This window comes from Mesoplodon bidens (genome assembly GCF_964165515.1).
Source record: "Mesoplodon bidens genome assembly, chromosome: 5".
Taxonomy (NCBI): domain Eukaryota; kingdom Metazoa; phylum Chordata; class Mammalia; order Artiodactyla; family Ziphiidae; genus Mesoplodon; species Mesoplodon bidens.
The window spans coordinates 113,816,596-113,839,439 of NC_138161.1; the positions used below are offsets into that span (position 1 = coordinate 113,816,596).

The 22,844-nt window shown below is 43.2% G+C and overlaps 1 protein-coding gene across 5 annotated transcripts in view; it reads right to left on the reverse strand.

Moving 5' to 3' along the window:
• Positions 1 to 22,844, reverse strand: part of LOC308618179 (kalirin) — a 467,155-nt gene that overhangs the window by 99,098 nt on the left and 345,213 nt on the right. For 3 of the 5 annotated variants that reach the window (XM_081235671.1, XM_081235670.1, XM_081235673.1), the window contains exons 12-14: positions 19,604 to 19,812; positions 16,130 to 16,304; positions 2,459 to 2,654 (exon numbers count right to left, since the gene is read on the reverse strand). In XM_081235671.1, the coding sequence (XP_081091797.1) occupies positions 2,459 to 2,654; positions 16,130 to 16,304; positions 19,604 to 19,812 (580 nt within the window). The remainder of the gene's footprint in view (positions 1 to 2,458; positions 2,655 to 16,129; positions 16,305 to 19,603; positions 19,813 to 22,844) is intronic. The other 2 variants (XM_081235674.1, XM_081235672.1) reach the window with 1 other exon arrangement.

The following is a 22,844-nucleotide window of genomic DNA, read 5'->3' on the forward strand; positions in this document are numbered from 1 at the left end:
GAGGAGGAGCAGAGACTGAAGAGGCCAATCAAGGCTCCTTTGACAAAGCTCATTCCTAGAACAGGATATGTGGGGGTGGGCAGCCCATCTGCTTGGGGTGTTTTCACCCACTCAGTCCTCATGGTTAAAGTGGCTGCCAAGCACAGCCAGTCTTCAGGGACTGCCAGCTCCCGGCAGTCTTTCCGTTACCAAGGATACCTGGCTCTTGGACAGAGGTGCACTTGCCCAAGGTCACGCCAGCATCCTGCTCCTACATGCTGCAGGTTTTCAGGCAGATGAGGCGCTCCACCTGCCAGACACGTCAATACTGAGGGATGAAGGGATGGGGGATGAGCATCCCTGCAGAGTTTCTCTGCACAGCCTCTCTCCTGGGTACTATGTCTGCATTCTCTCATGGTTCCCCATCTTAGTTGGATAGCAGGCTATGGCGAGCATCATGAGGACAAGTTGTAGGGTGAAACCCTGAGTCCAGACAAGGTTCTCAGTCACAGTTTGCCCCTTCCCTAATAAGGCCTTGAAAAGGTACAGCTGTGGCCAAGAACACTGCTTCTCAAACTTTAACATGCACATGATTTACCTGAAGATTTTGTTAAAATGCAGATTCAGATTCGTAAGTCTGGGATTCTGCCTTTCTAATCAGCTCTAGAGTAATGCTGGTGCTGCTGGTTCAGGGCCCACACTTAGAGTAGGTCCTGATCAGTGGTCCTAGATTAGTGCATCAGAATCATCTAGAGGGCTTACTGAAACAGATTGTTGGGCCTCACCCCCAAGAGATTCTGACGTGGCAGGTTCTAGGGATGGGCCCTTGAACTTGCATTTCTAACAAGTTCTCCGGTAATGCTGATGCTGCTGATCTGGGACCACATTTGGAAGTCGTTGCCCTGGGGCACGTCATAGATATCAGCTGCTGTGATTTAACCATCAAGATGAAAAGCAGTGGTTCTCAGCCCTGGCTGCACAGTGGTATCACCTGAGGAGCTTTTGCCGATGCCCAAGTCCCATTCAGAGGTGTTAGATCACAGTATCTGGGCACTGTCATTTTAGAAATAGTCCCCAGATAATCATGTGAATGAAGGGGCTTCCTGGAGCTGTGTGGAGCGTGGGCTGCACCCTGTAAACAGGCCTGGGTCTCATAGGCAGCTGCAGCCTGTTCACAACAAATGAAAATTCAAGGAAAGATTATGCTGACCAAAGTAAACAGAATTTACTAGATTGTCTCTCCTCTGGTTAGAAGTGAAGTTCCTTTGAATGCTGCTATGTCCTCTATCAGGTCATTAAGAGAAACACAGTACCCTAAAGTCAAGTCTGACTGCTAAAGTCTGCCTGACAATCTCATGATTTAAATATCCTTCACAATCAGCAGGGATGTGGACAGACCATGTTTTAAAGAGTTGATGGCTTGAGGCCCTATCTGCTTCTTCCTGGAAGAGCCGGGTGGGTGGCAGTGTGGAGACCTGGGTTCTGGCACTTCACTGGTGTGAGTCCAGATCAATGACTTCCTCTTTCTGGACTAGTTGGATGAGGGGACAGCTATGGCTCTCTCCGGTTCTAACATCAAAGGCTGTTCTAGAAAGTGGCAGGTGTAACATTAAGTGTTCATGGACTTGTTGGATAAACAGTGAATAGGGCTTCCCTGGTGGCACAGTGGTTGGGAGTCCACCTGCTGATGCAGGGGACACGGGTTCATGCCCCGGTCTGGGAGGATCCCACATGCCATGGAGTGGCTGGGCCCGTGAGCCATGGCTGCTGAGCCTGCGCATCCAGAGCCTGCGCTCCACAGTGGGAGAGGGCACAACAGTGAGAGGCCCGCATACCGCAAAACAAACAAACAAACAAACAAAAAACAGTGAATAAATCCTGAGCAGGAAAAGAAGTCAAGCCTGGATAACTTGGCCATGTGTTTTTTGAGAAGTTATAAAATTATATGACCTCACCATAAACTTTATCAGTACTTCTTACACTCAAGCACAGACAGTTTTAAGAAAAATGAGGACAGATAGGCCTGGACTGGAATGAGGAGCCGGCTCTGGCGGTGGAGGACAGGGCAGGAGAGTGTGTGCAGGGCACAGGGGTGGAACAGCAGCATCCGCACATCTGAATACAATTCACAAGGATGCCTGACGGCCTTTGCAGTCCACCTGGTTTATTTCTCCAGACCACCATGTTTTTGGATCTGTGCTAATTTCCATCATTGGTTTTTCCCCTTCTCCCCACAGCACCAGGAGAACCTGGCCCTATTCCTATTTTTATCATAGCCTAACCGGGCAACCTCAGACAAACAATTTCAGCTCTCATGCTTCAGTTTCTTTTTCATTAACATGGGGTCAAAAACCTCTGTTCCTTGTACCTGTGGGAAGAGAATGAGTGAGTGGAGCGGAAGGGCTTGTTGGAGTCAAGCTGCTGTCCTTGTCTTCACCACCTCCCCACCGGAAGCAGGAGCAGGGGACAGGTCGCCTACCTGAGGCCTGGACCTCCATGATGTACTGGTGCAGATCCTGGCCCTGCTGGATGACCTCGAAGGTCATGTTGTTCATGGCTAGCTTCCGCTCCGTGTGGCGCTGCAGCCGCTGCTCCGCCAGTGTCAGATCCTCCGTGTTGAAGTCATTCATCTGCCGAAGCAAGTCCTCATTCCAGGCATCTAGCTCTGCCGTCACCTGTGAGGGAACCACCATCAGTGCAGGCTCACTGGTCCACAAGAGCCTTATTGACTAACCCAAGCTTCAGAACTGTCTCTACTTTGCATCTCTTTTTTGACCCCTAGACTACGTTTAAGCAATGGTGCCATACACCCACGTATGCATGCCTTTAAAAGTGCTCTCCCTGTGTTTCAATGTCTACAGCAGCAGCAAACACTTACATGATGGATTATGGTTTAGAAAGGTTTTCACAACTCCATCTCATCCTACTCCCACAGTAACCTGGAGAGGCAGGCAGGGTGGACATCCCCAGGTCCATCTCACAGAAGAGGAAGCTGACGCTCACTCACACAGATGGAATGCTTTGCTCAGAGTTCACCCTGCTCATGAGGGGCACGACCTGAGGACATTACTCAGTTCTTCTCCTGACTGCAAAGACTTTGTCCCCCATACCACAACCATTGTTGTAAAGATCTCATCATCGGAGAGGGCCTCAGAAATTAAGTACTGAGGGCTTCCCTGGTGGCACAGTGGTTGAGAGTCCGCCTGCCGATGCAGGGGACACGGGTTCGTGCCCCGGTCCGGGAAGATCCCACATGCCGCGGAGCAGCTGGGCCCGTGAGCCATGGCCGCTGAGCCTGCGCGTCCGGAGCCTGTGCTCCGCAATGGGAGAGTCCACGGCAGTGAGAGGCCCGCGTACCGCAAAAAAATAAATAAATAAATAAAATAAAATAAATTAAGTACGGAGTCTAACTCTTTTCAAGAACCAGAAACAGAGGGCTGGAGAATCCTGGTAAATGGCCCGAGGTTACACAATTGGTTAGACCCCAAACCCAGGGGCCCTGATCTGGTTCCCATGCTCTGTTGTACAATATTCTCTCGGCTACAATGGCTGATACCAGGAAGTGGTAACAAAACGAGGTAGAGATGTATAACTTACCTCTAGAAATCCAAGCAGATTAAACTCTATTGAGGCATGACTGAGTCTCATGAAGACTGAGCATGCAGTGAAGGAGAACCTCGCCCTAAGATGACTTTGCTAATTGGTTACTGCTCTACGCCTTCACTCCCGTGATGTGCCCTCGTTTACTCGCAAATATGTGCCCGCAAATAGAGACGGAATCCTATACTTCCTTTACAGTCGCTGCTAGCATCCACATAGTAAGAACTCAGAAGTATTGAATTGGATCATAATTCCACCTGACACGTGAATCAAATAAAACCTTCTCTAAAATGGTTTTCAGGTCTGTTCTCGCAGGCCAGCCCTGTGGTAGCCCTGTGAAGGCAATGGCACAGGTGCTGTCACCCTCTTTTCTGGGAAGAGGCAATGGAAGCCTCACCCCAGATCACACAGTTGCAGTGTGGCCCAGGCAGCCTAAGCACACGGCCCAGAGCCCAGCTTAATGATTTTCATCATGCTGGGTCTCATCCCAGCTGACATGTGGCATAAGCTTCCCAATTACCAAACACTGCTGTCCAGGAGCATCAGGGGACAAAGAGAAGGAAAGATGCAGCTGAGAGATGGTGCTGTTCCATGCTGTGCCAGGGCCATAAAGGCTGGGATGGGAAAGGCGAGCAGTCCCTGTGAGGGGCTGCCATCCAGGGCACAGGATTCCACTCTTTGTCTAACAGTAAGACTTTCCTCCACTGAAAGTGCAGTTTCTCTCTTTGAAGCAGAAATGGGGAACTGTAAAAATATTACCTTCACTGTCATGGGTTCTCACCTCACGCTGCCACCTCTTTGCAGGTCAACTAAGGGATCCACTGAGCTCAGCCCGAAAACCTAGTATCTACTTATTGTGGGGAGCCCTTGGGGATCTGGGAACCAGCGGGTTGGTAGGCAAACAGGTTTTTGTTATATCCCGTCTTTTTAAATTTTTTTAGATTTTTTTTTGACGTGGACCATTTTTAAAGTCTTTATTGAATTTGTTACATTATTGCTTCTGTTTTATGTTTTGGTTTTTTGGTTGCGAGGCATGTGGGATCTTAGCTCCCCGACCAGGGATCGAACCCACACCCCCTGCATTGGAAGGTGAGGTCTTAACCACTGGACAGCCAGGGAAGTCCCTATATCCCATCTTTGAAAAGCACTTCATTCTCTAACTAGAGAAAGGAGTTAAACTGAGAAAAATAAGAGAGATAACTTATAATTTATAAGAGATAACTTATAGAATGAATAGGCCTTTGTAGACTAGGCCTATAGCTATGTTTTCCCTTCCTGTATTTAAAAAAAAATTGAAGTATAATCTGCATATAATAAGACACATAAATTTTAAGCATTCAGTTCTATGAGTTTTGACACGTTTAGTTACTGGTGTAGCTACCACCAAAAACAAAATATAGGACCTTTCCATCACCCTAGGGAGTCATCCTTTCCAGTCAGTTCCTGACCCTGCCCCACTTCAGGTACCATTTTCTGATTTCTGTCCTCACAGATTCTTAGATTCCATACAAATGAAATCATACAGTATGGACTCTTTCATGTCTAGCTTCTGTGTTCAACACACTGTATTTAAGATTGATCTGTGTTGTATCAGTTCATTCCTTGCTACTGCTGAGTTCCATGGTATAGAGATACCATGATTTATGTATCCGTCCTCTAGCTGGTGAACTCCTGGGTTGCTTTCAGTGTTTGGCTATTATGAATAAGGCTGATATGAAAGCTCTTGCACAAGTCTTACTGTGGACATTGGTTTTCATTTCTCTTGAGGGTCACTTAGGAGTGCAATTGTAGGGTCATAGGGTAAGTGTACGTTTAACATTCCCAAGAGGAATTTCGCATTCCCTGTGAAAGTTCCAGTTGCTCACCATCATTCGGTATTATCAGTCTATTTAATTTTAGCCAAGCTAGTGGGTGTGAAGTGATATCTTATTATGGTTTGAGGTTGTATTTCCCTGATGACTCATGGTGGTGAACACATTTTCATATGCTTATTGACCGTTGGTATCTACTTTCAGAAAGTGTTGAGTTTTTTGCTCATTTTTCAAAAGCTAGGTTATCTTTTGATTATAGATTTGTAAGAGTTCTTAATATATGCTGGATATAAGTCATTTATCAGATAATATATGGAAAATAGACCAAACAAAATTTTTAGTCCATTTCCTCGTCTACAAGCTTAAGGAAAATAAAAATAAGAAAACAAGCATGAAAGGAAGAGTCTGCCTTTTCTTTACATTTTAGTTTTAGTTTTGTTTTCATGAAACTGAGCCTATGAAGAAGCTGTTTGCTGCAGGAAGATCCCAGAGGGGTCCCAAGGCCTGAGTCTGTGGAGCAGAAAGGCAAGTGTCGAGGGTCCTGGTTAGGGCAGAGCCAAGGTGAGGTGCTTTGGTTGGGGAGAGTGAGGCTCAGACGTCTGGTATCTTGGGAATCTGAACCTAAAGCAAATGTGAAGTATGCCCAGGATTCTATATCTGGTGTTTCTATATTCCTTCCTTCCCCTTCTCCACCCGTACCTCCCAATACCATTGAGCTGAAGGACCCAAGTCTGTCATGAAGCCTGAAGAATGAGAATTTCAAGGAGCTACTCAATGCAACAGCCTGGCTTCCAAGCCTCCCTTCCTGGGTCTACGTACAGTCATGTCTGACTCTCTTCCCAAATCCCCAAGAACTAATGCCCAGAGCCTTGAAATAGTCTGATTTATGAATTTCGAATGTCGGCTGGAGTTTAAATTATTTTCTTTCCTGAGTATTTTCTGTTTCCTCCAGGAATATTCTGTCATTGGCTTCCCTCTCTCCACCTTCTTTCTGGGGCACAAGGTTGGCATATAGCAGGGGTTCTTTTTTTTTTTTTTAAAGAAAAAAATTTGATTTCAAACCTGAAGCTTGCTTTACAGCTAATGAACAAACCTAGCCTTCTGGTCCCATCTCATGCTCTTCTGTTATGTGAACCAGGCATCTGGGTTACTCCCTGATCCTGAGAGGTAGTTCTGCCCTCTCCAATCACCTTCTCTGGTCCAGCAGCCCTGAGACATCCTTGTCCCTCCTCCCAGTCTGCTCAAGTCCTCAATGCCCTTCCAAGTCACCCCTCTGTCATGAAGAGCTTCATCACAACCCCCAGAACCTGACGTTTTTCTCCGGCTTATCTCATAACATGGGACATGGGCTAATTTGCTAATACAGAGACAAAGCCATGAAAAGAAAAACCTGTCTGGGGATTGATCTGGTGATCTAACTCCATTTGGAAAAGAAACCTGGAAGAATTTGTACTAGGCAGAAACTAGGGCCTGAACCAAATGAGTGAAAGATGGAATAGAAGGTACCCACAGGGCATTACGCTTTCAATCAACCTATTTTGCTTTCTCCTTCCACTCAATTAGCTCCATCTCGGCTCCTGGCTCACTCAGCTCCTCTCTGGGCTCCAGTGGCCCCTCTCTGCCTCACTCTTCTGAATTAATTGGCATGTGAGGATATGAGAGATACATTGGCAGTGTTTCTATTCTACCAATTATCTACTCTAGAGCCACAGCCATAAGGAAAATCAGAGAAGGAGGTGAACAGGAATTTGGAAAGGATAAGAGGCAGTGGGAAATGGGAAGACACTTCAAAAAGAAGCCCAAAGCTTTGCTACCAGATGAGATTCACTGAACCCAGTATTCTGCGGTCAAAAACTGACCCAAGGGACTTGGTTTAGCAGTAGCCTTGGGCTCTGTTCTCAGAAAGCCCTCTTCACTGGCTCCTCCCATTTTCTGGGTCCTTCCCAGGAGTTACGTGTAGAGAATGCTTTCTCCCCTCACCCCCAAGTGTACCTGCCTGAAACAGAACTCACCTGTCCCTCTTTTCCCACTTCCTATGATCTATTCCCATCACCTTAGCTCTTTATTATCAGCTGCAGAGTTGGAAATATCACTGTGTAGTCCTTTCCTTCAGATCAGTTTTAGATGCTGGTGATCATGATGAAGATGATGATCATGGTTAAAAGAAGATTCTACCCTGAATTGTGCATTTATTATGGGATAGACAGTGTTAAGCATTTGATTTTCTTTTATTTCATCCTCATAGCAACTCTAGGAGGAAACGAAGGCACACAGAAGTCAGATCATTTGCCTCATGGTCTCAGAGCTGGTGGTAGCAGAGCTCAGCATTCAACTACAAAGTCCAGGGCTCTTAACCACGGTGTCATATCAACAGAGCTGGTCCAAGAACTAACTTCAGGGGATAGCTTTCTTTTTATTTTTCTCACTTCAGAGAAGTGTTTGTTTAACCTTTCCCCTGTTTTCTTCTCTAAACCCCCCCCCCACAAACTCCTGATAACTCCATTTTCTTCACTTCACATGAACCTTTGAAATTAATCATGTGCTTTGAACAGATCAATAAACTGTGTGTTTGTGGCCTTATATAATGCCAGGAATAATTTACCCATTCAAAAAAAAAAACCGCACAGCCTTCCCCCAGTAGGATATGTTTGTTGAAGAGTTGGTAAATTTAAAAAATTCGGTGCTTTGTGACCACCTAGAGGGGTGGGATAGGGAGGGTGGGAGACACAAGAGGGAGGAGAATGGGGATGGATGTATATGTATAGCTGAGTCACTTTGTTATACAGCAGAAACTAACACACCACTGTAAAGCAATTATACTCCAATAAAGATGTTTAAAAAAATTGACAGAGTATTTATACTCAGTATAAAGGTCACGTTAACCTATCTAGAATTCTCTGGTTTCCCAGGGGCCTTTGCCACGAACAGGGGACACATCTGCAATCCGGCATTGGGGTTTGAACACTGGGACAAAAGCTGTGGCAAAGAGAAGTGTAACCTGCCCTCTGCATGGGCACGTTCTCTGTATGGCAAGCGCAAATGCCTGTGGCTCTCACAGCAGTTACGTGAACACTCAGGGATCGCCTAACAGGACCGGGTAACAAATTCAGAGAGAAACAATGGGGGAGAATAAGATGGAATGTTTGCTTAAAATCTGGATGCAAATACATATACATATGTATATGTATATACAGCATATTAGTATTGGGTTGGCCAAAAGGTTCATTCGAGTTCTTCCATAACATCTTATGGAAGAAACCGAACAAACCTTTTGGCCAACCCAATATATATTATTTAGGTATTTTATTAATAATAACAATGCTGACTACAATGTATTAAAGTGTTTATTAAGTGCTAGGCACTTTGCTAAAAATGTTCTATGTGTTAACTCATCAAATCCTTAATAACCCTATGGGGACTGGGAATTATTATTCTCATACCTATTTCTCAGATGAGGAAACCAAATGAGTAACTTGTCTAAAAATCACACAATTAGTAAAGCTGGTGAAACAGGTTTCAAACCTAGGCACTCTAACTCAAAATACTGCATACTCAATGACTGCACTATACTGCCTCTCAGCAAAGGGCGTGTGTGTGTGTGTGTGTGTGTGTGTATCAACACTGCATATGTTATGTACATTAAGGTCCAGTCCCATTCCAACTAACAGTGGCGAGGAAGGATCCAAGGCATTTCATTGTGGTAAGATGCTCTGAAATACATGAGCTGTCAATTGCAAATGAACATCTTTCTGTTCTAAATATAAGGTCATTATTTGTATTAAAACGAGAAAAGCTAAAGCTAAATATTCTCCACTGACCTACAAGTGCTGGCTGATAGGGAAAGACATATTGCAGCTAAAGAGACAGTCTCACTGCATGGGAAGGGCTATTTTATCTATAATGGGTATGTACATTGATATGCATTATCACTCTGAAACTAAAATAAACTAAATTACCATAGTTGTTTGTTCTTCTTGTCTAGTCTAGTGTTCAGTTTTTTTCTGTTAATCAATTTATAAATGAGGATTAGTGAATTCTAATACAGATTATTTAAAAAGTATATCATAGAATTTCCCTCTGTTTTAGAAATATATATAACCTGTCTAAAGAGTTAAAATATTTCTCTATGTAGCTATAAGAAAACCTTTGAGGATACTGCAAGAGTTTTCTGGAAAAGCAGAAGGACTTAGCAGTAAAGATATCCACTCTGTTTTTTGATTTTTGGCAAAAAAATGTAAGAACATATTGCAACACTGTAACTGATGAGTTCCAATGTTGGGTCACCTAATTTCTATTCCAATTGGATAATTTGGATAATGGAACACAATTTTTATGACCAAGTTCATGTTCTTTTTTTCATTATCATGATTAAAACTGAGATCTTTTATAATCATGACTGATCTTGAGTCTTTATTTTGCCCATATCTTTGCCTCTTAATCAGTTTGAGACTTGTAGGACTCTATTCTGTTTTCAAAAAAATCTCTCCTCTGTTGAAGAGCTCCTATGATGTATACTGTTCACCCATTCTAAAACTTATCAATGCTTGAGTGTCAGAATGGGGTTTCTCCCGTGAAAGCTAAACACCCAGTGCTGGAGCTTACATCATTTCCTGCTACTGAGTTCCCTGTTATCTTTACCAGAAAGGAGAAGCAGACAGCATTTGAACCTTGATAATGTCACCTGACTTCAGGTCCACAGCTCTTTACCCACCCCATTACAGAATGATCTGGAAGCTTCCATCAGGGATCTTTGATAATTTGCCAAAAACAAGTGACATGCCGGAATACTAAAGCTGTGTAAATAATCCTTTTTTTTTTTTCAAAGGAAGATGTTAGGGGAAACTCCCAATGATCCTGAAACCAATTGACAAAAGTCTAGAAGAAACCATCAAATAACTATTTTGTGAGAATTTTGGTTTACTTTATTGTATTTATTCTACATTTCCTTTGCAAATGATTTGGGGTACATTTAGAAAATGCTGTAGGAATCCCAAGGGAACCCACAAAAATTGATCTCAAACAGATCTCATTTTCTTTCTTGATATAGTTACTAAATTGGTGCATTTAAGGCATGTTACAAACATGGAGAACAGCAAGGATTTGCAGAGTCTCACACTGTATCTGTGGAGGAAAGGGCTATGAAATTGGACTAGAAGATGATGTGGCCCTTTGAAGGAATGACTGTGCAGGCTGATGGCTGTGTCACCAAAGGAAAACTTCCAGTGAAGCACTGCAGAGCCCTGCCTGACCTGGCCAATATTTCAAGTTGTTGAAACACTGATAGCAATAATAAATTAAATTTATTTTGATAAGCTGAAGAACTGGGCCTAAAAAAAAAAAGAGTAAAATTTGAGAGGAAAAGTACATAAAAAGCTTTCATTTAAGTTAAAAAAAAAAAAAAGTCAGTGCATTGGAAGCACGTATCTTGAAAAAGACAACCAGGGGCTTTTAAGGGAGCACAAGCCTCAGCAAGGCAGAAAAGGCCCCTATCTCCTGGGCTGTGCTGGGAGAGCGCCAGGGTCCTGGACACACAGCTCCCAAGGGGTGTGTGTAAGCCAGCCGTGGCTAACTACAGCCCAGCCAGCAGGGGGCAACCAGGAGAGGTACAATGTGTACCCAGAAAGCGGCGAGCACATCAGAGCTATGTCCCACAGAGAAGGACTGACAATAAAGAGAAGTAGTTATCGAAGTTTTAGAGTCAGAGGGGACTGCAGAAATAACTTACACAATCTCAACACTTTTCAGATAAAGGAAAAGAGGTCTGTGATGAACATCTTCAAATATTTTAAGGCTGCCAAATAAAAGGGAGCAGATTTGTTCTGTTTTTCAGAGAACAGAACCAGGACCAAAGGGTAGAAGGGTGGAGATCTTGGTTCAACACACTAATGAGATCCTGAGCTCCCTCCTCTCCCCAACCCTGCTTCTGGGCTCTGGAGATATTCTGGTAGAGGCTAGATGGCATCCTTCAGAGATGCCAAATCCTAGCCACCAACTTTCACCTGTCCTCCAGGTGTCATCTCATTGGGAAGCCTTCCACGGGCAGCCTGAGAAAGCTAAGCATTCCTGTTTCAGTGTTCCCATCAAGCTGTAAGCTTCTCTCTGTCATAGAATGATCACATTATAGGATGGTTCTATTGCTATGGTTCTCCCCAACTAGCCCACTGATGGGAGGAATTGTCTCATCCTCAATGCCCAACACATTTTTTGGTGCATAGTAGGTGCTCACTAAATGTTTATCAAGTTGTATTGATAGTAGGTGCTCACTAAATGTTTATCAAGTGTAAAACGTGAAAGGCCTCTGCATACAACCAATTGCAGAGTTGAGACCACCAGTGCAAATGACAATCAGCTTTCTCTCCTCTAGGCAGAATTTTCCTCCTTGAAGGCCATTTTCCTCAGCCTCAGCCTGGCCCCAGCTTGTCCTAATGTGAACTCCATGGATTTATAGTTTGCTATTCCATTCCTTACCTGGGTTAATGATGCAGATTAATTTTCAGGTACATTGAGAAAACTTTGGTTTTAATTATAGAGTCAGAAATTTAAAAGAAAGATAATAACTGTGGCCTATTTTTCAGTCCCTTGTATAGAGTATCTTTCTTGGTGTCATTCCTAGTACAAAATTATCCATTGATAACAGAGAGAAATATTCTCTGTATATAAATAAGCATATATGTGGGCATATATATTATATGCACACGTATTTGATCAAACCAATAAAAAACGATACGATGTTTCCCTGGACTTTCATAGGGTACTGACACTGGAGTCTCACTCGGAACACATGGCAGGTGATGTGGTGGGCAGGGCACCTCAGGGACGGGGGAAGGACCACAATGCAGAGGGGTGGACTGGCTCATTTGTTCAGTTGCTTTCAGCATATTTCAAATTATTGCTGTTTTCATGTGCCCAGTTAAATGGACTTATCTATTATCTAGTTTTAACTAAACTACCCTTCACAAAAAGACGTGGCTTAACACGGTTCCTCAAAGAAACTACAGTTTGAAGATAATACTAAACATGAAAGCACAAGAGAACTTTGAACTCTTTGGCAGCCACATGATGGGGTAAAGAAACAATGACAATCTAATCAGGTCTGTCAAGAGACCAAAACCAAAAAATAATTGAAAATTATCAAGAAGACTATTTGAAATACGGAACTACAACTTCTAATGAAAAAGCCAAACTTCACCTTAAAGGCACAGTGAATTTTGAGATTATTAGTGACAGTATAACATGTATATAATTTATAAATTAATATGGATGCGTATATAGGGGGTTGCAAGTTCAAAAATATTTTATTGAGAGAGTGTCTAATCAAAAGAGTTTGGAGACCACTGTCCTGTTCCTGCTTCTAAAAATACTTTTTTATTTCTTTCTGATCATTCTGATTAATTGTAGAAAAGGTGAAATGCATGGAGTTATCAAAAACAAGAAGAAATTATCCATATTCTTACCACCACAAAATAAACATTATTTGCATTTGGTGAAGTGTCTCTTCCATTACAACTGTTTCCTATAACTTATCTTTCATAGGAGGCTGAACTTACAGGGAAAAAACTTTAAAGAGCATCATGTTCCGCTATGGGTCACTTCATCTAGTCTCCAGGGAGTCTAAGAAGGAGTGTCAGGAATGCAGCTGCAGTCTTGGTTTCTGAACATTTGCCTAATACATGTGGGATAAGTTTCACTCTCAATGGGCGTACTCCCTGACCCCATCCCAGGTATACTCTGGAAGCCATATAATTAAGTAAAACGAGACTGGTGCCGCAACTCATGTGTTACCTTAATTTTAAAATTAATTAGCCCATGCCAGCCATCAGTGACATGGTTAAGGAGTCACACTTCGATTACCCAAATGTCAGGGGAGCAGGTCAGCTCTGGTTTTCAGTAATCCCTAGGAATTCTGAGTATGTCCATCAAATGCTTTCCTTTAGGAAAGGAAACCATAGCTGTAGGTCCTGCAGTGACAGCCTCTGCCCTGGCTTATATCAGCTCCAGCATGGCTCTCATTACAGAAACCACCCTCAGTTTCACACTCTGAATCTTCTCTAGAAGTTTGCCCTTCATCCTCACAGTGAAACCCTAGCTGGTATTTGAAATAATCTCATCACCCTCAAAAATAACTTCTGACAATCTGACTTGAAGGAGAAATTTTCCATAGGTTTGGCAGGATTTCCATTTCTGTCTAAGATGAAAGGCAGCACTTCCCCAAGGTTTGGGCCACACCCGAAATGGGGAACAAGACCCCTTCTAAAACCTGGGTGCAGAACTAAATTTTTATCACCCTCATTTTTATCTCCCTCATTTGGTCTGTTTATTATTTTTATCTCCCTCATTTTATTAGACCCTCATACTACTTCCCTAGTTCTGGTTTGCAGCATACCAAGCTGTCCAAGTTGTTGTCAGGGTGGGAGGGGAAACATTTATACAAACATTTATACAAACAAAGGCTGAGAAATGCAAATTCTACAATTTAAATATCAAACTCTTCTACTGCAACATTTAAATAGGATCCAATTTTAAAGATTTTTGATTTACAATCAACTTAAAAAAAAAAGAATATCTTTTTACATATTTACATACACATTTGGATTCGGAATGGATTTTCCCAGAATTACTGCAGGCAAACACACCAGAGTGAGGCCCCTGGCTGATGTCAGGGGTACAGTTCAAGTGGCAAAGTGAAGCCAACTGACCCGTTTTGGAAATAAACCAGCAACCCAGACCTCAAAACCACAGCCGTTTCATCAAATAAAGCTTAAACACCCAAACCCTCAGGTTATTTCCTCCCCCTTAAGCATTTTTTGATGTGGACCTGGAATGACAGGAGAGTAGATAAAGAATACAACAGTCAAATCCCCACACCTGCTAACATAATTCCCGCAGGGATATATTCACTCTCGGTGGGTGAAGACCGTGGGAGGGCCTGCCGCCAACACTGCTGCAACCAAACATTACCTCTGTTTATTTCGGTGAGTCTCACTCCCAACTACCAAAGAATAATAACTCAGGCCCCCTCTTTCCTTTCTTTATTACCTTTGTCACCCCACTTTCATTCCTTTCTGCATACCAACGTCTCTAATTTTCCACTGGCATTTTCACTATTCTTTCAATATATGTTTTAATACCGTCTGCCACCTGAAATCCCTTGGGGGGTAGATTCAAGATAAATTATAAGTAAGAAACAAATAAATTTACTTGAAGTTATGGAATGAGTTGGAAGGATAATCGAGATCTAAATTTAAAGACTTATCTTTTCCTTTGTTTCGGAAACTGTCCAGAAAGCACCTTTTAGAACATGACATCTTTAAGCAAAAAAGCTGCAGTGGCTTCCAGGAAGTCAGGATAGCAGTGAAGAAGGGAAAGGTCATAAGAGAGTCAGGGATAGGAAGGATTGCTTTAGGACTGCTTTTTGTTTGTTTGTTTTTACATTTCTGATTCTCATTATAAACATTTTTGGTCTCAGGATTGAAGAAGAGGGCTTCTATTGCCAGGACAGTTTTCTGGTCCTGCGTGGGATTGCGAATGACATTGGCATTGGGATATTGGAGCATACAACATTTGAAAAAATAATAATTTTCCTTCCAAACCAGTTCCACAGAAGTTTCCACAGATATTGTTGGGAAGATCAATCCCAGACTCCCAGAAGTCCCAACTAGGAGGAGATGGTTGGAATGCAAAGTAAAGTTTTAATGAATGGTAGAGGGATCATTGGTTTTCCTTCACAACACACCAGCCAGGAGCAAAGAGAAGATATAGCTTTTAATTTAACTCTTTGCCATCCCTGAAAAGGACAAAGCGCCATAGGTGTTGAATACTCTTCACACCTCAGAAACCCTACTGGCCTGACTTTAGTTACTGTGTCAAAGCAGAGGATAACAAAAGGTGGGGCTTCCCTGGTGGTGCAGTGGTTGAGAGTCCGCCTGCCGATGCAGGGGACACGGGTTTGTGCCCCGGTCCAGGAAGATCCCACATGCCACGGAGCGGCTGGGCCTGTGAGCCATGGCCGCTGAGCCTGTGAGTCTGCAGCCTGTGCTCCGCAATGGGAGAGGCCACAACGGTGAGAGGCCCGCATACCGCAAAAATAAATAAATAAAATAAAATAAAAGGTGGATATTATGTGGGGCAGACAGTATTAATAGGCATCACAAAGAGGACATAAATATACCAGAACAGCGGATTCTGACCTTCCCAGAATGGAGTGAGGAGTCAATGAAATGAACCAGCAAATGTCCTCCACATATGCTTACTTTCTTAATAAGCAGAAAGCAAACTGAGGATTCGGATCTTCCTTCCTGTGTCTCCTGACTTCCTGGCTGCTGTGTGAGTCTATCTAATCCCTGATCTACAGTTACCAGCTGAGGAGACCACCTAATTTTATCACCTTCCTACTCATGAAGCTATAGAATCCAACAAGTCTGCCTCAGTCACCAAACAGCCAACTCCACGGTCTGCCAGGAACTAAAGTGCCAAGTAGGAGTCCAATGCAAGCCAACAAAACCCTTCTCAATGGAGTAATCCCAGACAGACAGCGAGGTGAGGGGCTCTGCTTGGCAGCCTGGGTGAGGGGGGCTGGAAGGAATCCAACACGGTGGAATGTGAATTTGCTGATTTCCAGAAACATATCAGGATGCATAATCCCCTCCAATCCCCTTAGGCTACTACACAGCAGTCCTTCCAGTTCCCGGGGCACTGCCCTTGGCCACCTCACCTGCCCAGCACCTCCTCCCCACATGTACCTCAATGGTGTACTGCTCAAAGATGCGCAGCTGCAGGAAGATGTCCAGCTTGATCTTTCGCTCATGGAACAGCTCCTCCATCTGCACCTGGGCGTCGTCGAGCTGCTGCAGCACCGACTCGATGTGGCTGATGGAGCTACTGTGGGGCGTCTTGTTGCTGGACACAGCCGAGTCCCTGTGGCAGAGCGGGGGAGAGAAGGGAGGGGCCTTGACATGTTCACAGTGACAGAGGAGCAGGGGGCCTTCCTCGTCTGAGTGAGGGGGACGGCAATCTACTGTGAGCCTGGCACTGTCTGCTTAGTAGGTGAGCCAAAGCTACTGTACCCTCTTTGGGGTTCATTGCACCATAGCTCTAAGGCTAGCTGCTGTCCTATTCCTCAGACAGAATCGTGACAGGATCAAATGAAATAATGCATGCAAAAGGGCTCCACAAATGTTACAGAAATAGAATGGTTCCACACATCTATGTAGTCGAATATATACATATTTCAAGACACACATACACAAATACACATATCACAATACATAAGGGTACATAAATTAAGGCATATGTAAAAAAAAAAATCCTTCCTAGTTTTACCTCACAGGATCATGGTTAAAATGAGATCATGGCTGCCAAAACTATTCATCCCCTTTGTAAGTCCATGCCAAAGTTATGGGCTAGTGTTATTACACAGGCTTCACGCTATACTTAGGAAAGCATGGGGTCTGGAGGCTGCAAGCCTGGCTTAAGTCTCCCTCTGACATATATGGGCCGGTGACCTTAGGAAATCACCTCCCTGAGGCCCAGTTGCCTCCTGTAAAGTGGGCTTAATAATCCCTGCCCTACTCACGGCACAGTTTGCTGTTGAAGAAGATGGCATGTGTGACCGTGCTCTGTGACCAGGAACGCGCTGTATGAATGACTGTTAATCCTGAAAGGACAGTGATGTGTCAGGTGCTGACTGGAGATGGGTCCAGCTGTGGAGTAGAAGCTAGGGCACAAGAGGCTGGACAACCAACGAAGGCTTCAGAGAGGATGAGCCCAGAATTGGGTGTTAGAAGAAAAGGATGAGCTGAGTAGATGCGGGGGGTGGGCTTTCTGAGCAGAGAGGGTCTATACAAAAGAAGCAAGGGGAGGTGGCATGCCACAGAGGGAACCAAGAGATAAACATATTGATCTGCTTAGACAATTGAGGTGGTGGTGACACCTCCAGAGTCCATTATAATAGGAAAACGGCAGAGTTCAAGAAGTTCAGATTCTACAGGGCCTTGACTGAGTAAGCTAGAGCCCTAAAACTTGAAGTAAACAAGCACATTCATTATTTCATGATACCTTAGTTTCTGACACAGTTTAAGAAGTCAAAGGGGAAAATCATTAATTTTGAATGGTCTCATCAGCAGCCTTTCTGAAAACCAGGTCCTTCTGGCCTGTGTTTGTCTCAGAAGCAATGGTATCTGAGCTCACACTATTTCTAGACGGAGCATAAAGCCAGTTTGTCAAGAGCCTCCCTTTCTGTCACCTAGAGAGCTTCTGATCCCTCCCTTCTCACCCTGACCTATTTGGGCATGAAAGCCCCCTACTGCACAGCTTCCCCCAACTACGAAAAGAACTCAAGAGGAGTACTCAACACTGTGTATTATGCATTTGCTAAGGAGGGCGGATATGACTATTCTTTCTGACAGCTCCCCTCAGTCTTTCTCTATCACCCAGCCTCCAGAAGGAAGAGGATGATTTCTGGTCACTTTGTTCAGCATCTCTGTCAGTGTCACATTCACTAGGAATCATAGAGATGATATAAAAACCACCTTAGGTGCTTCGGTGATCAGTGCCAGAGGAGTCGTGGAGGCCTAGGGAAGATGTGTGCACTGGTACGTGTGAGGCATCCTGCCAATGTCCACTAGGCATCGTTTGCTTTTTTTCTTTGACTGGTCTTGATATCAGGGAGGAGAGTCCAGGCTAGCATCAGGCTGCTGGGGGGACGAACAGTCACCAGTGGTTCTTGTCACACGACTATGGCCCTCTCTGAAGTCCATGGAACTTAAACTTGTAGGACAGGCATTAGCAACCTCATTGCCTTTACCATCACTGAGTAGCCTTCAGCCCTCAGGTATGGAGCAAGGTTGGCAAGGGATAAGAGCGAGTGGCACCTCCACAAACCCAGTGCCACAGAGAGGCTAGCCAACCTTGTGAAAAGTATTTGGAGAGAAAATGCAAAAGCCATCACATAATTCTAGAGCTTACCAGCTCCTAGAGTGAACCCCTTAATCACACAGACAAAGCAGCTGAGGCCCAGAGAGGTTAAGTGGCTGCCTACTATTTGGAATTTTCTTCAGAAGCAAGTAACAGTGGAGTTTCCTAGGTAGGCAGACAAAACTGTCACATATTATATATTCATGACGGTGAATTGGGGGAAGAAGGGAAAGAGGCTGTCTCGTTGGTATGCAAAAGAGGACTCAGAACATCTCATCTCATGTGCATGTTTGGAATAGAAATGATTAATCCAACAGAAAAACATGCCAGGGCCATCTTAAGGTAAGCTCTCACTGTTTATTTAATTGGACAACTGGTATGGGGTGGTGGGGAAGCCCTCTCCAACTGAAGTAATTCCCTCTGGCTCCAGGACTGTCCTGGGACTTGTTGATGAGATTATTTCTGTCCAGAGCTGGCAGAGGTCCCGGCATTCAGTGATTTGAGGATAAAAACAAGTCCCCGCAGGCAGACATCATCAGCGCCATCAAATCCTATTTACACAGCACCTGGACATAGGGCTGGTTGCTGAGGGCTTGCTCAAGGCCTCGTGACACTTTACCTGAGGAGCCGATGCCCTTGACAGGGACAGGAAACTAGACACTGATGCCAATAGAAAGGAGGCAATGGTGTGGATGATTCTAAATGAACATAAGGTATCAGGTAGGATTTTCTAAGATCCCTTCTTAGTTATTTTTGTTTAGGGCAATAGAGAAGGAGTTTTATTTTCTGGGTAGCAAGGAATGGTGGAAAGGTCATATGTGGCTAAGTAGAGAGCAGAGTGGGACACATCACACACTCCCTACATTCTCACAGGGCCAAAGGCAGCCATTTGGGGTTACATTTCACCAACTGGAGCACTAGAATTCAGAGGCAGCCTGAGAACAGATGCCAGATAACACTATATTCCATAATGGCTATTTCTCCACATGACCAAATGTGCCATCATTCTCAATGAAGACACTATTTATTTAACTTTTTGTTGTATTTATATTACTTATTGATCGCTGAATAATGTCTTCAATGATACATAATGCTTTGAAACATCAGAGCTTTTCCACTGACTCTTCCACTCTAAATTCAAGTTGGGTATGGTGCAGGCATTTTTATATCTGACAGATGGAGAAACCAAAACTCACACAAGACCACAAAGCTGGCTGCGGCTGAGCCAAGACCAGAACATGATGACTTATCTCGTGTCTAGTCCGAGGCATTTCCCACTGGAAAGCACTGCCCATGCTGACCTGGCCTCGCTGGGCTCCCCCAGGGAGGGAGGCGCTGACCTGAGCTGCTGGATAAGGTCTTCGCCCTCCTTGATGACGTTGAGTGTGGCATCCAGAGTAGCGGTCTGCTGCTGCTGGAACTGCTTGATCAGTTCCTGGACCGCATCCACAGAGTCTGCACAGACATCCTCCAGCATCTCCTTCTGAAGGTCTTCCATCCATGTCCACAGCTGCGGGGGAGAGAGCAGAGACTCCACTCAGGGCACGTGGGAGAGGCTAGGGCTGGGGTTAAGGGCAAGAGTGTGGAAGTGAGGTCACTCAACCTACCCTCAACCAGTCAGTGCGGTATCAGACTGTCCTTCTAATCAGCACCCCTATGGGTCAGTTTACATTTCTGTATTTATATTCACTACGCATTTCTGCTAAGTTTACTCCATTAGTGCTGGCATTCCTGAAGGACAGGAACCACCCTCAGCCTTAACTTCCCAGTAGTTTAGGGAAACTGTGGTCTTAGAGCAGGAAGCTCACTCATTTTTGAGCGACTGGGAAGAACAGGAAACTGGTGATGGACAAATATTATTTCACCTTTCATTAAGGACAGCTCTGCATACTTCCTCCAGGTAGCTAGATGCTTATTCCTAGAAATGTATCATGATTTTACAAATATGTAAGAAAGAATGTGACACTCAGTAAGAACCAAGTGAAGATTAATTAAGAAAATATGTGCTATGCTAAATTATTTTGTTCTTTTCAGGATTGCTTGGTTGGTTAGAAAGTTGAATGCTAAAGACGTAGCTTATCTTAATTTCAATGTAACTATGAGACATTTCTCCCATGATATTCAAGATGATGAAATGCAGTCAGGATGATATTACTGGTCAGACAACTTTAAAAGAGCTAAGTATAGCATTTTGAATGGAATAAGTACTGAAAATGATGAGGAGTTGAATTGAATTACTGAAAACTCATTTATTAATAGCTCTTCCTCATGCTGAAAATAGATCTCCCGTGGCCACAGCGCTTCTCTTCTAACTGCTTTCATTGAGCATTTTCATGAATTGTAGAGGGAAAGATGAGTCTGATGTTTGCTTAGAAACAAGGAAGGAATCTTCACTTGACTAGCAGGAAAGATAAGCTCATGGCTCTACCAGGAGAAAAGCCAGTAGAGAGAAAAAATTCATAGAAGGAGCCAGAAGATGTGGATTGTGGCCTCTGTTCTTCCTATAACTTGTGGTGCCTTTGAGTAAATCACTATACCCTTTGCTCTCCAAGACTTCGTGTGTAAAATAGGCTGGGGAGAGCATAAAATAAAATGGTTAGTTACCTTATGGTTCTAACATTCTGTAAGTCTCCCATGTTAAAAACATGGATAAATATTCACCTTAAGAATACTATTTCATCTTGTTGGTTCTCAGTATGATAAATCATGGTATGGCCTTTGGAACAAGGGATTAAAAAAGAGACAATAAAGAGAGACAAAAATAGTCTTCAGATCTTGGACAAGTTATTCTTTGTTCTTTAGAGAGGAAAGGCCCTAAGTGTGGCAGAAGAGGTGGAGTTCACAAGATTAACGAGCCCTCGAGGTAGCAAATAATGGGGTATAAAGAATGTTCTTTTTGGACAGGCAAAAACCTCTCTGAGCCTCAGTTTCCTAATCTACAAAATGGGAAGAATAAGATTTGCCCTGCTCACTTCAAAGATTATGAGAAATAAATTATTTACTTATTATCAATGCTTTAAATAAACAAATAGCATTATCAATAAGCCTATAACATTGTGATGATAGCTATAAGGAATACGAATTATTATTATTCAGTGCTCCTGTCATTTAGTAGCTTGTGTCTGGTTGTAATTAATTCAGTTTATTTTCTTTACAAATAAGTTTTTGTTGTAAAACACAAAACAAGTTTTCCAGACCATTTAAGCTGGGATACATATTCCTACAGGGATGAATGTTTATATTTCAAACCAGCATGAAATTAGGAAGTTCAGGATATTGGTCACTATAACTTAAAATTGCTTCAGACTTTCTGGCTGTCATTTTGCCTAGAGCAAAACCATTTTCCAGATGTGCTGAAGTCCTTGGGTATGAGATAACGGAATCTCTGAAAAATTATTGTATAGAGAGGCAATATAGCATAGTAGTTAAGAGTTTCAGACCCCACACAACATTGTAAATCAACTATACTTCAATTAAATAAATGAAAGAAAGAAAGAAAGAAAAGAGAAGAGAAGAAGGAAGAAAGAGAAGGAAATAACGAAAGGGTTTCAAACCCCAGTTCTACCACATATTTCCTATATAACCTTGAGTAAGTAACCTACCGTTTTTGCACCTCAGTTTCCCTTGTCAATAAAATGGGAACAGTAATGGTTCTTACACCCACAGAGTTGTAAAGATTATTAATAAGTTGATATATATATATGTGTTATGTCTGTGTGCATATACATACAAATAAGTGAGATATATGTGTGTGTATGCAGATATATATACACACTCTACATTTATATAACATATATATACCAATAAATATATACACATATGTATTTATTTGTACACACACACACACACAGACATCCGCACACAGATGTATTATATCACTTAGAAACAGTGCCTGGCATATAGTAAGTGCTATGCAAGTGCCAGATATTATTATATTTAAAAGATATTTTTCATGCAAGCCACCTCTAGTTCCCACTAGAAGACAGAGGGAAAGTTTGAAATACTCCTTCATTTTGAAATTGGCAAAAGATCAATACTGGATTTGGTCTTTCAATATGCTAGGATGAGCTGGGCCCCTCTTTTCTGTTTTTGCAGCTTTGTTGTGGGATATCTAAAGAAAGCCTAGAGATTGAAAAGTCTACATATTTCTTTTAAAAAAAAGCAAGAAAAGAAAAGACTATGTGAAGAGAGAGAGAGATTAAAATTGTGGACAGGAAGCAGGGCACTTAAGAAAAATAAACTCAATGTGTCAACGGAGGACAGGCACTGAGATGGAAGACTGCTCAGGATGAGGCTGGCACTCCCGTTACAGGAATAAGAGACAGAGGCTTACAGATATCTTGAGGATTTTATTTTATTTAGGATAATTTTATTCTCAGTACCATCCTTAAGCTATTTTAATGGCTTCACAGCTTGGAGTTCCTTTTTCCCCCCTCTTTAACAAAAACTTGAACACCTCTGGTGTAGGTCTAGGAAAGAAAGTCAGCATCGTTCCCTTCTGAGGAAATCCACCATGACTCATGACACTCCTTCCGCCTGGTG